Raw genomic sequence first — 14569 nt, forward strand, 5'->3', positions numbered from 1 at the left:
CGCGGGGTGGCTCTGGCTCCTGGCGTCGCTTCTCGCCGCCCGAGCCTCAGGGCGGCAGCTCTGGCCGGGTCGGCCCAGCTCAGCTGCCGGCCCCGCGCTGGTTTGCGCCCCTGCCTCACAGCGCTTTCCTCCCGCAGCCCTTCGGGGCCTTCCCGAAGAGGGCGAGAGGTAACATTCCCACGTTACCAGGGACAAAGCGAAGGCACCACGAAGTGACTTGCCTCAGCTGGCAGACCAGCAAGGGAGCCAAGAATTTGGGTTTTCCTGACTCTTAAAAGTCTTATTTCTTCGTACAGTCAAAGGTCTGGCAGATCGCATTAGGAGAGCCACGGTGCCTGGGACAGGCTGTTTTGTCCAATTAAACAAACTCAGCAGTGAGTCATTCAAAAGCAGCTGGATTTTTTTGGTAAGATAAATGAGAGTTGTGTCCCAAATGTAACAAGCCCGTCTGTTATGTATTAGTTATATTGTCAAAATAGAATGCATATATTCTGGTGGGTTTTATTGTTGAGGAAGTTTCCAAAGCCATGCACGAGCACATTTTCTATGAAAACAACCTTCTTTATTCTTAGTAGGTGTGATACAAGAGGGAGAGGACCGCTTGCTTTCAGATGTTCAATGAATTAGGAGAAGCGTGGGAGGAAAGTAGCTGGTGAAGAACAAAGAGCCAGTAGTACTAGGATAGAAGTTCACTGCTGGTACCTTTACTTCTGGCCTTGAGCTTAAGGGAAACACGGGGATTGTGAATTAGGATCCATCTGCATTTCTACATGTCACTGACCACTCCCATAGGATTGGAAGAGATTTCTCGCCACCCCATCATATGATTCTGCTCACAAGTGTTTAGGTGACACTTTAAGAAGTTGGTTTTGAAACATGCTCTTGGCATGAGCAGAGTACATTACTTAACCCTTCCCCATCTTTGAAATCTTCTAGTTACCCGTCCAATGACCTGCTCATGTGAACAGTACGGTTCTTTTTAGCTGTAATTCTTTTCTCTCCTAAATCTGCTATTTCTTGTACTAATGCATTTATAGGGAGAGCCTATGTCACATCAGCCTTCTCTCCAGCACCCTGCTCATCCTATTAGCCCTCTTCTACGCTTGTTCCCATCTAAATTCATTGTTCTTGAACACAGATGGCTAGAGTTGCCAGGTAACATCTTAAAACGTACTTGACTAGGAATCTTTTTCCTGGTGCGTGCTAGGGTTTCATGTGTCTTTTCCACAGCTACATGATTGTAACAAATTGTATTAGTTGCAACTTGCATTACCCAAGCTTGGAACTCATTATTTGAATATTACAAAGGACTTGATTTTATTGATTGCAATACCATCCCATTTGAAGTACTTTCAAACGTTCAGACGTTGAGTTCTTCCTACCTGCTATTCTGCGCCTCATTTTATTAGTACCACCTCCAAATTCTGCCTTACTTGTAAATTTGGCAAACTACATTACTAACCTTAGTTTGCCTTGCAGCACACCACCTGGTTTCTCCCTTTCATTTAGCTCCTCATCCGCTCTACAAGAGCTCTCTTCCTGTATCAAGTCCTAATTTTGTGTATGGTACCACATCAAATGTTTTGCTAACCTCCAGAAAGATCTCCTAGTCTCAGTATTTTTGCTTCTACACATACATGAGCACACGTGTGCATGTACACACTCCCCTTACCAAAGACAGACAAGTATCTCAGAGGAGATTTGTGCAAGGCTAAATCTATTTTGCCTTTTGTCCTGGACAGCTGCATAGGGGGGTTTATTTTCTTCAAAACAGTCTCACAAATATTGAGGTTCAGCCTAATAGGTCTTCATTACTTGGCCTATTTTTGCCACTCTGCTTTCTCTAACAGTATTCCTAATAGATAAATGGTGGCGGCTGCTGTACGTTAGTGTTCCTATTTAAGAGCTCAAATGGTATCACTAGACCAGTTGTCTAAGCTGACATAGAAGAGCATGGAAAATGATAATTAGATTTCTCCACATATCTGGCTCTTAGGAGAAGTGTAATTACAATTCTCCAAGTCATCACATACCAGCCCATTTATATAATCCTGTTTTGTTTGTTAAACTTGTTTGAGAGCATTTAACTTAAGCTCACTTTCTTTCTTAGTCATATGCATCACACCCAGAGAAACAAGTCTTTGAAACACACGCACTCCTAGAGGTATAATATACGTTACACTGACACACCTTTAATATCCCATTAATATCATTTTTTTTATCTGACAGAAGGGGGATGGGTACAAAGTCAGTCACAGGAGTAAGGTAAACAAGAAAACCTGGACAGATGTACATGGCTTGTTCGTCCAGGGAATTTTCCTGTTCCTCCCCATCACTTCTCCACTCCCTCTGTTAGAGGCCTAAAACAAGAAATTTTTTCTCCTATTTTATAGCCCCAAGAACTTCCTCGTCAGTACCAACGTAGAGTTCCCCTTTCTCAACAAATAATACAAGCCACAGGAAAAGTTACAGGCTAAGAGGAAAGAGACTGTAATGTTTTAGTACAATCAAGTCATGAAATTAGGAATCTCTTCCTGGCTACTGTACCTGTTTCTCCATTAGGTAGGAGAGAATAAATAATAATTACTTTCCTCCATTATGAAACCTAATAAGTATTTCTGAAGCTTTTAGACCCTTAAATGGAAGACACAATAGAAACAAGTAGTACTCACTTATAGCAGAGTGGAAAAGGTACTTGAGCAAAAGGATAGAGGAAAAATACCTTCATCCCAATTGAGCAGTAATACAGTTCTTTTAATGGAAACTCACAAATCTACTTTATCCTCGTACTAGGAAAGAAATACTTTAACCCTTTATATAAATTCTGATCAAGAAAGTTTGAAAAGGGTGTTCATTAGTATCGGCCAGCCAGCCAGGTGGTCAAATCTGCCTTTATTATGGTTTGGTTAATCAGTCTTAGGACTACATGTGAAATCTGCCTTCTATTTTTTCTGGTGAGTTTTACTTAGCTTCTCAAAGCTATACCAATCCTTCAAAATGCTTAACAATATTACAAAGTAGATTAGTGCTCACTAATGACTACTAACTTGGATTCCAAACAGGTATTTCCCCTTTTTTCCAGATTTCCTTGCATGTTCATGTTTTGGGCACTTGTCACATATCCCCTGCTCACATACATGCAAACTCCCTCTTTAATAGAAAATCTTCCTCCTTCCTTCATATAACATTGCTTCTGCTGTCCTTACAAGTCTATTAATGGTAAACATAACAGTATCAACTTTTTACCATACTAACTTACAGCACTTGTTCTTAGGGAGAAAAAGCGACCACACTGACAGTACAATTTGTTTCAGCAACAAATGCTGAAAACTACTCCTACTCTCATATTTTCAGTATATAATCTTTGAATGTAAGAGCTCATGAACAAAAAAAGGTTCCTGCAAGTATATATATGCATCATTACTTTAGTGTGAATCAGGAGCACACTTTTGAAGCAAGTCTCCTCATTTTCTCCACTTACTGCATTTTGATTTACATTGCAGAGAGAACGCTCAGAATGCTTTGTTTCACCCCAAAAGAGTCCAAACTTAACGTGAACTCCAAATGCTAATGAGCAGCCAGTTCACAAACCAGACATGAAGCAGAAGAAAGTTAAACCTTTGAAATACATATAGTGGGGGAACTGAGGTGCTCATAGCAGGAGGCACTGTTTGGTAATATAGACATAGTAAACATCCACTTTCCAGGTTTCCTTTCCTATCTCTAAGAGAAACTTAATACATGTGAACACTCTGATGTTTGGCTACCCATTTTGTCAGTGACCCAGTTAACAAATATTGAAATCCAACTTTAAATGAATAGGACTCTTTTCATAATGGATGCTATTACTCAAAAAAATTCTAACTTATCTTGTGCTCTCTGTCTGTGTGTGTTTTTTCCAGAACTTAAAACACACAGACACACCAATCATATCCACACACAGAGCCCACTTTGAATCTGATAAATACTTACATAGGATAATCAACGTAAAAGCCTTCCCTTCAATAAGTCCACCCTACTTTCAGTCCCACTATTGAAGCAGGTCACCTATATCAATATTCTTGGTGCTCTGCTGCATTTATTTTGTGATTAAAGAGAGATTTGAGACTGCACTGTGCTATAGAGAGAAAAAGGAACCATGCCATTGCTATTGGGCTTAGAATGGCTTGGGGCATGCAGGATTTTCTCCTCTACCCCTTGGTAAGTAACTTGTTATTTAGCATATCTCATACGACATGATTAGGGTAGAGACTTGCAATTGCCTCAAAAAGCCATAAGCACTGGAAAATTAGGAAGAAATAAAGAAAAGAGTATGTGTGTAAAAGGTGATAGCAACAGATAGCAACAGTTTACACCATCAACATTGGGAAAAGTTGAGAGTCATATCTAGAAACAGAACAGTCTTTCTGAAATGCTGAATATGAAGTGGACAACAAACACTTGATAAAGGCACGGAGGAAACATTTGCCTCACCATTGCCTGCTGTAGCTTGTGTTTCTGAAATCATTTAACCTGACAAAGGGCTACAAAGCTCAAATTAAAATGAATATAATTCAGTGAGAACTTCCCAGAAGTAACATCATCAGTATTACAAGGTGAAATACAGTTTGTGGAACCATCCATGTTCTCTGAACTGAATTAGCCCTGCCCTACAGGATGTCTGTCTTTCCAGAATGCTGCCAGTCCCTTCCAACAAAAGCAACCCAAAGACCCCTAGATAGCTCTCCAAATACGTTCTCACTCTTTTGCTATCTTTTGCCAAAGAGGAACGGGAACGGGTATTTGGAAAGGGAGACTAATGTAAGATTGCTCTATTTCTAACATTTATTCACCAAGAGGCTAATTCTGGATATGTCATTTGTTTGTTTTTATTTCCAAAGTATGTTTTCCTGAAACCAGTTCTTTTAAGCTCACAGCTGTTCCTTCACTGGATTACATTACATGAAATGCCTGTCTATTTACCAGTTACTCTCACATGTATGGCTCATGAACTTTTCCATGCAGAAGACAGAGGCTTTGAAAAAAAAAAACAAATAGGAAGTGGTATTTTCAAAGCATATATAATGCCTATGAAGATTTTTAAAAGTTAGTGCAGAACACAAGTGAAATAGAAACTTATTGCTCTTTGGTTTGGCCCCTGAGTAACTTTACTTCCTACTACAGTAAGTCTGGATACAAAAAAGCCAACTGTTATATTTCTTCTTCCCTTTGTAATACTGTTGGTCACACAAAAAGATTCCTGTTTTCCGGTGAGAACTACTTAAGTCCAAGTACCCTATTTACAAAAAAAAAAAAAAAACCCTCATAAAAGTAAAAACAAACTCAGTTTGTCTGCAATTTACCCCTTCAAAATCATTTATGGAGAAACGAGACTTGGCTTTTTATTTGTATAAATTACACAACCACTATCGTTTTTTTTAAACAATGAGACGAGTCTGTATTTAGTACTTCAATCATCGTTCTTAGGGTGGGAAATGTCTCTGATATTGATGGTAGGCTCTTGTAAGAAGGAGAAATACTGAAAAAATGAAAAAAGAAAAAAAAGAAAATGAATCATCTTTTGCCGAGTTTAATGAATTACCTAGAAGTTAAATTGTTCACTTGTATTTCTGCTCATCCTCTTCTCCAACAAATTTAGGAACTGAATTCAAGAATCTGTTGCCCATCAGCTCTCGCTTCTCATGACTCCTCACTTCAGGAAGTGCTCTCAATATACAGAGTGAAAATAAATCACCATATAAAAGAGCCTTCTGAAATGGCAGAAATTAAAGTAGAATTTTATTGCTTTAAGTCTTCAAGTCTTAGTTACTTTACCCATTATTATTCCTACACCACTGACAAATTAGTCATTCAGGTTAATTACCTTTATAGTATTACTTCAAGTCCTTCGGGCTGTGGTTCCACAGATATTTTCTTCAATCTCAAGTAAAACTCACTTTAGCATTTTCTCCCCTCTGCCTGATCCCTGGCCCACTACACATCTCTGTTGAGCCAGTAAAATTATTGATGGCACTGCACTATGAAATGGTCCAGGTTAAAAATAAATTTTGATTGGGTTATTTTTAATCCAGGTCTGGTTCACTATGGGATCCTGCAGATAATTTCAACAGTGCAACTGAGAGGGTCAGGAACACGTAGCAAGACTTGAAAGGGCTTAAGCTGCTTTTGATCCTAAGATAAAGTCTGCTCTGTCCTAGTAAAGATGTGTCAAAATTTATTTTTGATATATGAACACAGGATTAAGAGAGAGGCTAAGCATATAAATTATAAAATTTATGGTAAAAACAACTGTGGGAATCACAAACATCTTATATTTCCAAGACAACCAAGTCATAATATTTCTGTATACTACTTCTATTAAAAGCCCACTACTGTAAAAGCAGCATCGACTGCAAGCTGCTACACTGTAGTTTAAAAATGCCACTACTTAATAAGGACTGAATGATTGTATTTACATGTAGAATTTTAATCTGAGTCTGAACCAGATGTACTTGAGTCTTCTTAATGATGTTCTTCATTTAAAATGAGGTGTTACAGTCTAGCGAGATTGACAGCCACAGATAAGTTAAACTGCACTAATCAGTGAGATGTTTATTTAGCACTAACAGCAGCAGTACAAACTGTCGATATCATAGGATAACTCAGGTGGTAAGGGACCTCAAGAGGTCCATAATCTGACAACCTATTCAAAGCACGGTCAGCTATGAGGTCACACCAGATTGCTCAGGCCTTTATTCTGCTGGGTCTTGGAAACCACCAGAACAGAGACTGCATCACCAATTTGGGCAACCTCCTCCACTGCTCAACCGCCCTCAGGATGAAAAAGTTACGCCCAGCCTGAACCTCTCTCTCCTGTTTCAACTTATGCACACTGTCTCTTGTCCTCCCACTGGGCACCACTGTGAAGAGCCTGTCTCAATTTTCTTGATACTCCTCATAAGTACTAGAGGGCTGATGTTAGGTCCCCACAAAGCCTTCTCTCCTCCAGGCTGAAGAAGCCCAGTTCCCTCCTGATAAGACATATGCTCCACCTCCCAACCATCTTGGTGGCCCTTTGCTGCATTTGCCCCAGTTTATCATTGTCTTTTCTGTAGTGGCAGCCCCAAAACTGGAGGCAGTATTCTAGATGTGGTCTAAACAAGTGCTGAATAGAGGAGAATCAACACCTCCCCCAGTCTATGGGAATGCTCCTGGTAACACAGCCCAGGACACTGCTGGCTGCCCCTGCTGCCAGGGTGCACTGCCAGCTTACGTTCTGTTTGCTGTCCACCAAGGCCCCCAAGCCTTTTTCTGCAAAGCTGCTCCTCAACCAGTCAGTCCCCAGCCTGTATTGTTGCACATAATTCTTCCTTCCCAGGTACAGGACTTTGCATTTGCGCTTATTGAATTTTATAAGGCTCCTCCAGCCTGTCTTCATCCCTCAAATAGCAATATCTTTGAGCGTATCAACTGGTCTCCACAATTTCGTGTCATCTGCAGACCTCAAGAGCAAGCACTCCTCTGCTTCCTCCAGGTTATTGATAAAGATGTTAAACAGAACAGGTCCTAGGATAGACCCTGCAGTGCTCCAGTTATTAATGGCCTCCAGATAGCGTGTTATCCATTAACCACTACCCCCGAGTCCAACCAGTATTTTACCTACCTAGCTGTCCATTCATTCAGACCAAAAATGTCCTATCTTGCTACATGAATATTGGTGAGAGATAGTGTCGAAGGCCTTGCTAAAGCTAATGTAAACAACAACCATTGCTCTCCCCTCATCTACAAATCCAACAGTTTTATCACAGAAGACGATCAGGTTGGTCAGACATGATTTTCCCTTGGTAAATCCATCCTGACTGTGCCCAACCATCTTTTTTTTGTGCCCAGAAACATATTCCTAGAGGACTTGCTCCAGGACTTTTCTAGGGGCCAAAGTGAGGTTTCAAAACTGCCATCAACTTTGAAAATACTCCAGATTAAAAGAGGATTAAAGGATAGGTAAATAAGTTTAAATGTAGAGTCTGAAGAGATCCTTAGAATGAAAAAGGAGTGACTAAATTAAAATTTTTCCCTACTTTGTTCTCTCAATGCCCAGATTTACTAATTAAAAAAAGATGCAAATTTGACCACCGGACAAAATGAAGAAAATGTTGCCCTAAGCATTTTTTCCAGAGGATAACAGCCACATGATAACTGAGTGTTTAAATTACTATTCTGTTAGATCAGAAATAAACTACTGTGTGTGTGAATTCAAATCTTGTCTCATCAGTTCCTAAAGCGTTGAAAACCACAGTGGATTATTTATCAAACTCATTATCGTCAAGTCACTTTCTTTTTTAGTTTAGATTTCAATTTGACATATAAAAAGTCTTTCGTACTTTACTCCCATTTAATTTTCATACTACAAATGTCCAAAAGAGCCAGTTGCTGCTGACAAGTGATGTAATGTGGCTTATCTTGATGCTACTGCCTTTTTTTTTTTTCCCCTACGGGCTCCAACAGCTTAACAATTCGTTTGAACACAGTACCTTATATTTCTCATAAGCCTCTGCTGAGCTGGCTGAGAATTTTTGATAAATTCAGAAAATGACAATTTAAATGCATTGGTTTGCATTCAGCTGAGGACCTCCAGAAATGGCCCAGATGAACAAGCAGACAGTCTTTCCTTTGGCAGCCCCTTTCCAACACCATCCCAACCCGAATTGTAGGCCACACTGTTCTGTGGAGTTTTTGTAGGAATAAAGTTATAAATTAAATGGTGCAAAATCCAAATGGACCTCTGCTATATTGTTAATTGAGGAAGGATGTTGGAGAATTATACTGAACAGGGCCTGGGCCAAGTGTGCTGAAACGTGAATGCAAACATTTTGGGGACAGGTTTGTGGAACAGAGGAAGATTATCCCTGGATACAGCCATGTGGGGCAGGCCAGAGGGCCCCCCCTCCCCCCCCCAAATTTTTTTTGCCAAAACCAAAACAAAACACCACCACCCAAATCTTAAACTTTCGAGAACTGCCTGATTAGTGATAGTACAATAAGCCAGTTCATGATGGGCTCAAAAGCAAGTTATACTATAATCCCATCTGCTATATCTAGTAATATATATAAGCACACTTCTAAGATTATATAAGATTCTATTTAAAAACCTGGGGCTCCCCTACATCTCTTTCCTTGACCATTTTGACAAAACAATTTACCTCTTTAGATTCATCCAGCTCCTTGCCATTTTGCTAAAAGCTTCAGACCCTGGTGCTGTCATTGCTTCAAAATCAACCAGCTGAAATGCCACAAAACAAAAAAGATCTTAAGAAATGAAAGAAGTTTTAAATTTTCTAATTCCAGAGTTAATTCTTGAATATTCTTAACAGTTAAATCCAAATTTAAAATTGTATCCTCCTTTTTGTGGTAAAATCAGGTTTTTTTAAATAATCTCTTAACAAGATATTTACAGTTATGATTCAGAGCCAGAAAATACTGTAATACAAGGCTGAAGATAGTCCAATTAAAACTGGTGTATTTCTCACTGATTCTATATACTGTATTCTGCAAAATGCCACAATATAGTATCACTGGAATGGTAGATTTATACTGAGCTTTCCGAGCATTCTCTATTGCTTCTTTCCACAATGGATTTTTAGACAAGTTTTGACTACAGATAGCTGAGACATCTGGGCAACTTCATACCTACAGCTGATGAGGTGTTTTTAATGAAACAATGTTTAGTCCAAAACAGCAGTCCATTAATACTGAAACAACTAAATTGAAACATTTGGGGTTCAATGAATTTTGGCTGAATTCAGCTGTTCTGAGAGATGTTACCTCTACTTCTGGTGGGTCAGGAATAAGCTCACAACGGACTAGTTTGTCCCTTATCACCAAAGAAAGGTGTTTGGAAGCCAGCGGGCGTGCCAGGCACTGAAGCTGCCTGCAGGCTGGCACATCCCATCACAAACAGTGCTGGACGCTATACTGGCCATGGCTACTGGCAGACCCGCCAAGTGGTAAGAACAAGACTCTTTAGAGCTGAACATCTTTGGCTTCAGAGCAGTCTGATAAGGCATCCTCTCATAAGCTTTGGCACTGGAAATCCCCTTCTGATGCATCTGGCAAAAAAATCCCAACCAGTTTCATTCAACTGGAAAAAAAAAAATTTCTTCCAGCTGGTGAAAATTTTCTTAAAAAAGGTTTTGTTCCAGTTCAGGCACAGAAGTGGCCCCAAAGTTTCCTGTACGTCAGAAATCCTGGCTTTTGGTAATCCTAATCCTGAAACTCGGCTTGCCTGCATAAATCAGTCAAATTGCACTATCCCATTTAGATCTAAAAAGACGCATGAAACCTCCGCAGATAAATGAGTCTTCCACTTCGGCTAGAACTCCTACAGAATGCTGAAGAAACCAGCTTAGTGACCCACTGAAAAGGAAGCTTTCTTGCTATTAAGGAAGTGCGGTCCACTCTTAAAAACTATTAGGAATACAGTATAACATTTGCCTCATCTGTTTTTAGGTTTTGTTTTGTTTTTAATGTTATCAGCCTTCTAAACTCATTGTATTGAAAGGACAGGACAAACTTCATTGTTTTCACAGGTACTGCTGGAGTAGAAGGGAAAGTCACACTCTCTTCAACTATGCATGCAAGACATTTTCTTCAAAAACATTGATTCTCACCAGAATTTCTTTGGTTCTTGCAATAATGCACTAAAAGACAAAGGAGCTCTGGCTCCTTTCATGCTGAAGGGGCAATACAGCTAACAGATCAATAGTTGAAATTAATTTGCAATCGTTATATCAGTATGTGACTGAATGCACAAAGGGAACCCCCATCATTGAGCAAGGTGATGTAATTCTGAATGCAGTGACTTAAAAACTAAGACTTCATTTTGAATTAAGCAGGATACAGAAAGGAAGGAAAAATCAAAAGAAGTTGCAAATGTACTCCAGATCATTCAGAGGTTGGCAAGTAGAAATACATTAAGACCAAACAAAGAAAATTTCTGCTACGCACCCAGAAGAGCCACTAATTCTGCCCAAGTATTCTCAGAGTACTTTCAAAGGAAGCTAGAAAGAGCAGCTCAGAACACTAGAACAGCTTCAGGGTTAAAAAGGCATAATTACTGTAGCAGATGAACTACTACAATTTCTGAGTTAACCAGAGATATTGCAGATACTACCTCTAAATCTCACCTGCTCTCAGAACAGATATGAAACCTTTAAAACTTCCTCAGGCTGCAGGACAACACAGTAAATGCCTGACCCATCTCCGGTAAACCAGCGTGCAACTTATGCTCATTCTTACAGCTGCCTACCCACATTTATAAATATAACTTCCTCTACCAAGATGGAGTCAGTGTATTTTGATACTTGCCTTTCCTTTAGGTATTTTTCCTGAAATTTCTTTTCCACTTGCCATTAGTGCTCCCATGATCACTGAATAAGCTATTACACTAAAAAAAATAAAATAAAATAAAATACAGGAGATGTCTTCCCATAATACTATTTTAGACAACATAGACAAATAGAATCGACTACTATTTCATAGAAAATTAATAAAAATTACTTTGATAGTTGCTTTATTTTAGAAGGAAAAACAAACATGAAACACAAAAGATGAAAATGCTTTCACTCTCCAATACCATGGAATGAACTTATGGTCCTACGGAGCTGAACTACTGAAAAACACTGTTTCTGTAGGGGTCAGAAACGTAATTTCAGACTTATGAGCGTTTCGAACTCCACTAAAGCTAAAGACAAAGCACGCTCCTGTTCCCAAGAAGCTTAATTGCAACTACAGTCCAGCAGAGCTTATGAACTCCGCTGCAACAGAGCTAGAGGCACTGTAGAGCAGGAAGGGACTTTTTCCACCCAACAGCTGTTCAATATTTAACTTTTTTTTTTTTTTCAATTGTGAAACTCAGAAACAAGTTCTGTTCATTTTTACATTCTGTAAGATAAAAACAAAGCTTGATCATAAAACTGAAAATCCCTATTTTTTTTTCCTCAATTGAACTGCGCTTAATAATAAGGTTAAAACTCTAAGTGCTCTGTGGAGCAGAGATTCAGCATAGTCTTAGAAGCAATCAGGTTTGAATTACACTGGAATTTCAGTTAGAGAGATTCGTGAAATACAGGGAATTTACTCTAAGGTTTCATTTAGTGACCCTAACAATTGTAATAAATTAATATTTACTGTGTAGCGTTCCTTACTAAACTAAACCATCCTAAAATATATTTTAGCTAGAATACATATTTCAGTAAAGCTTTTTGAGTGAAATTACAGTGCTGTAGCATGATATAGATTAGAAATCCAAACGCTACAATTTAGAAATGACACTTTTCAGTCTGTGAGCCGAAGTCTATAAATATAGACTACTCATCATTTTAAATATGCATGCAGCTATGAATAATTACCATCAGTAATGACAAGCCAGCTTTTAAAACAGCACAAAGTCAGTCCCCATTGTCATGGCAGCATAGAATGAGACATTGCAGGATAGACGGTTCAACTCACAGAGCCTTTTTTAGTCACTTAAAAATAAATATATTAAGAAACTGAAATGTAAGGGCATTTTACAGAGTGTGTTGAAGATAACAGATGTATGATGAAAGGAAATCACTAACCTGGACCCTCTTGAAAGCGGCATTAAATTATAGAAGTAATAAACTAATGACAGGATCAAGTTGCATACAGCATCTGTTTCCTAAGTTAAAATAAATAAATAAAGAATTTAAGATGATTAAACTCTAACGGTCCAGACAAAAATCACAAAACCATCTACAGTAATCCATACAGACAAGTCTTATAGCACTATTTTTTTTTAATAGAATCATTTCAAATATGAAAAGTTTCAAGCTGATAAATTGAAGTCTGATTAACAGATGTATAAGGAAATTATTTTGTTATACATTTAACATTTAGGTGAAAGACAGTTCACCTGTACCGTGTTAAAGGACCAATATGGAAAGGATAAGCTCAAACGTAGTCAGGTTTTCATTACAATATAAACCAACATGAAGACAATTATAGCTCTTTGCCATAAATCAATGGATTCATGTTACTTCTCATATCTGGCCACCATGAACCAAATCTACACGTGATCTTAAGCAGCACTTGACAGGACGATGAAGCAGTGATCACAGATTTACTGGACTAAGCAAATAAACAAAAAAAAAAGCTCATTGCTGCATTGGAGCACTTTGTGATGTTGGGACCTCCTTGTCTGGACTTTCTCCTTTGCTGCAGCAAAGCACAGCAAACTTAAGTAACAGGTAAAAACATGGCATTTTAATTGTCATAATTAGGCTTAAAAACAAGCAGCCAGTTTAAGCAGTCAGTTTCATTACTTCATTACTTAGGATCTCAAAAATTATTAAGGAGGTACCTATTAAACAGAACGTATAAAAATATAATAGAATTACATCAAGGAATTCATCATTTCCATTAAAACAACCTCACCCCCAGCTCTGCAGATAGAACTAGTACTTTTCCTTTAGCTGTTAGATCCTTATATAGTGCATCTATTTCTGCATGATACAGCTGTGTTCTTTCTTCTGTTGTCTGAGTTTCTACCGAAAATAGTATGTTCCCCACCCTGTCAAGCAGATTAAACAAAAAAAGGAGAACAGAGTTTTTTTGCACAGAGCTTGATGCACAATCCAATATCCAAGGCAAGTTACAAATTTACTGCAGTAAAGCGTCACATCATAACCTTTTTCCTATCATTCTTCTTAAGCATGAGAATAAATGCATTGTACCCCCCCCCTTCCATAAGAATCACAGAAACTAAAAATATTTTGTCACGCTCTAAGTTTTTCTGGAAGAGTATGTAAAAATTGATGTCTAATCACATATGAAGTATTTCCATTGGAGGATATCTGACAAGCATTAGTGTTTCATTTCGAGTGTGGGTAAAAAAAAAAAAAAATAGAAATAGTAATAAAAAAGGATATTTAAAAATATCTTCTTGGTTTTGGCACTTTTGTATAGAACGTATACTATAGTTTTGTTAACATGTAAACTGCCAAACTGGAACTCTTTCTGCGTAAAAGTATAATTATAAACTATGGATTGAAACAGATCCATGCAGAACAAAATCATACAGTTCTAATTGCACCAAAGTATCCTTCCGAGATAGTGATGCCATATATTTTACAACGTCTCACTTTATGTATACATATGATATACAACATAAAATTAACACCCAAGAGATAAGTTACAATGTTAGTATGCAAGCCCAGCTTCCACACCACACATTGGAAACATACAAGTTTCCAACGCATAGAACTCAAAAATCCCATAACGAACAAGAGCCAAGAAGTGCCGATTTAAACTTTCGGTTAGTAGTTGGAAGTGGCTTCTGAGCTCTAAATTAATGGTCATGCTTTGAGAAGACAATGAGCCAGTATCCCTAAAGGGAGGCAATTACCCAGAGACTGGCCCATAGCCCCCTGAGCACATCTTCACAGAAGAAGAATGGCACAGTCTAAGTTGGCAACTACAGACAGAAGATCCTCAAACATCGTGAAAAAATGTAAAATTAAAAGGCCAGAAACCAAATAGAAAAGACAGCTTTTCCCATTCTTGGATCACAGAA

General features: G+C 38.5%; 1 protein-coding gene across 10 annotated transcripts in view; it reads right to left on the bottom strand.

Annotated features, from left to right (window-relative positions):
* Positions 1-544: 544 nt before the first annotated feature.
* The window catches only part of TTC13 (tetratricopeptide repeat domain 13), a 50498-nt gene continuing 36473 nt past the window's right edge, over positions 545-14569 (bottom strand). For 2 of the 10 annotated variants that reach the window (XM_068939060.1, XM_068939059.1), the window contains exons 19-23: positions 13432-13567; positions 12597-12676; positions 11344-11422; positions 9180-9259; positions 545-721 (exon numbers count right to left, since the gene is read on the bottom strand). In XM_068939060.1, coding sequence (XP_068795161.1) covers positions 616-721; positions 9180-9259; positions 11344-11422; positions 12597-12676; positions 13432-13567 — 481 coding nt within the window. In that variant the 3' untranslated portion in view covers positions 545-615. Of the gene's footprint in view, positions 5519-9179; positions 9260-11342; positions 11423-12596; positions 12677-13431; positions 13568-14569 lie in introns of those variants that run through there. The other 8 variants (XR_011140302.1, XM_068939063.1, XM_068939058.1 and 5 more) reach the window with 8 other exon arrangements.

The sequence above is a fragment of the Struthio camelus genome, chromosome 3 (assembly GCF_040807025.1).
Source record: "Struthio camelus isolate bStrCam1 chromosome 3, bStrCam1.hap1, whole genome shotgun sequence".
In the NCBI taxonomy this organism is placed as follows: domain Eukaryota; kingdom Metazoa; phylum Chordata; class Aves; order Struthioniformes; family Struthionidae; genus Struthio; species Struthio camelus.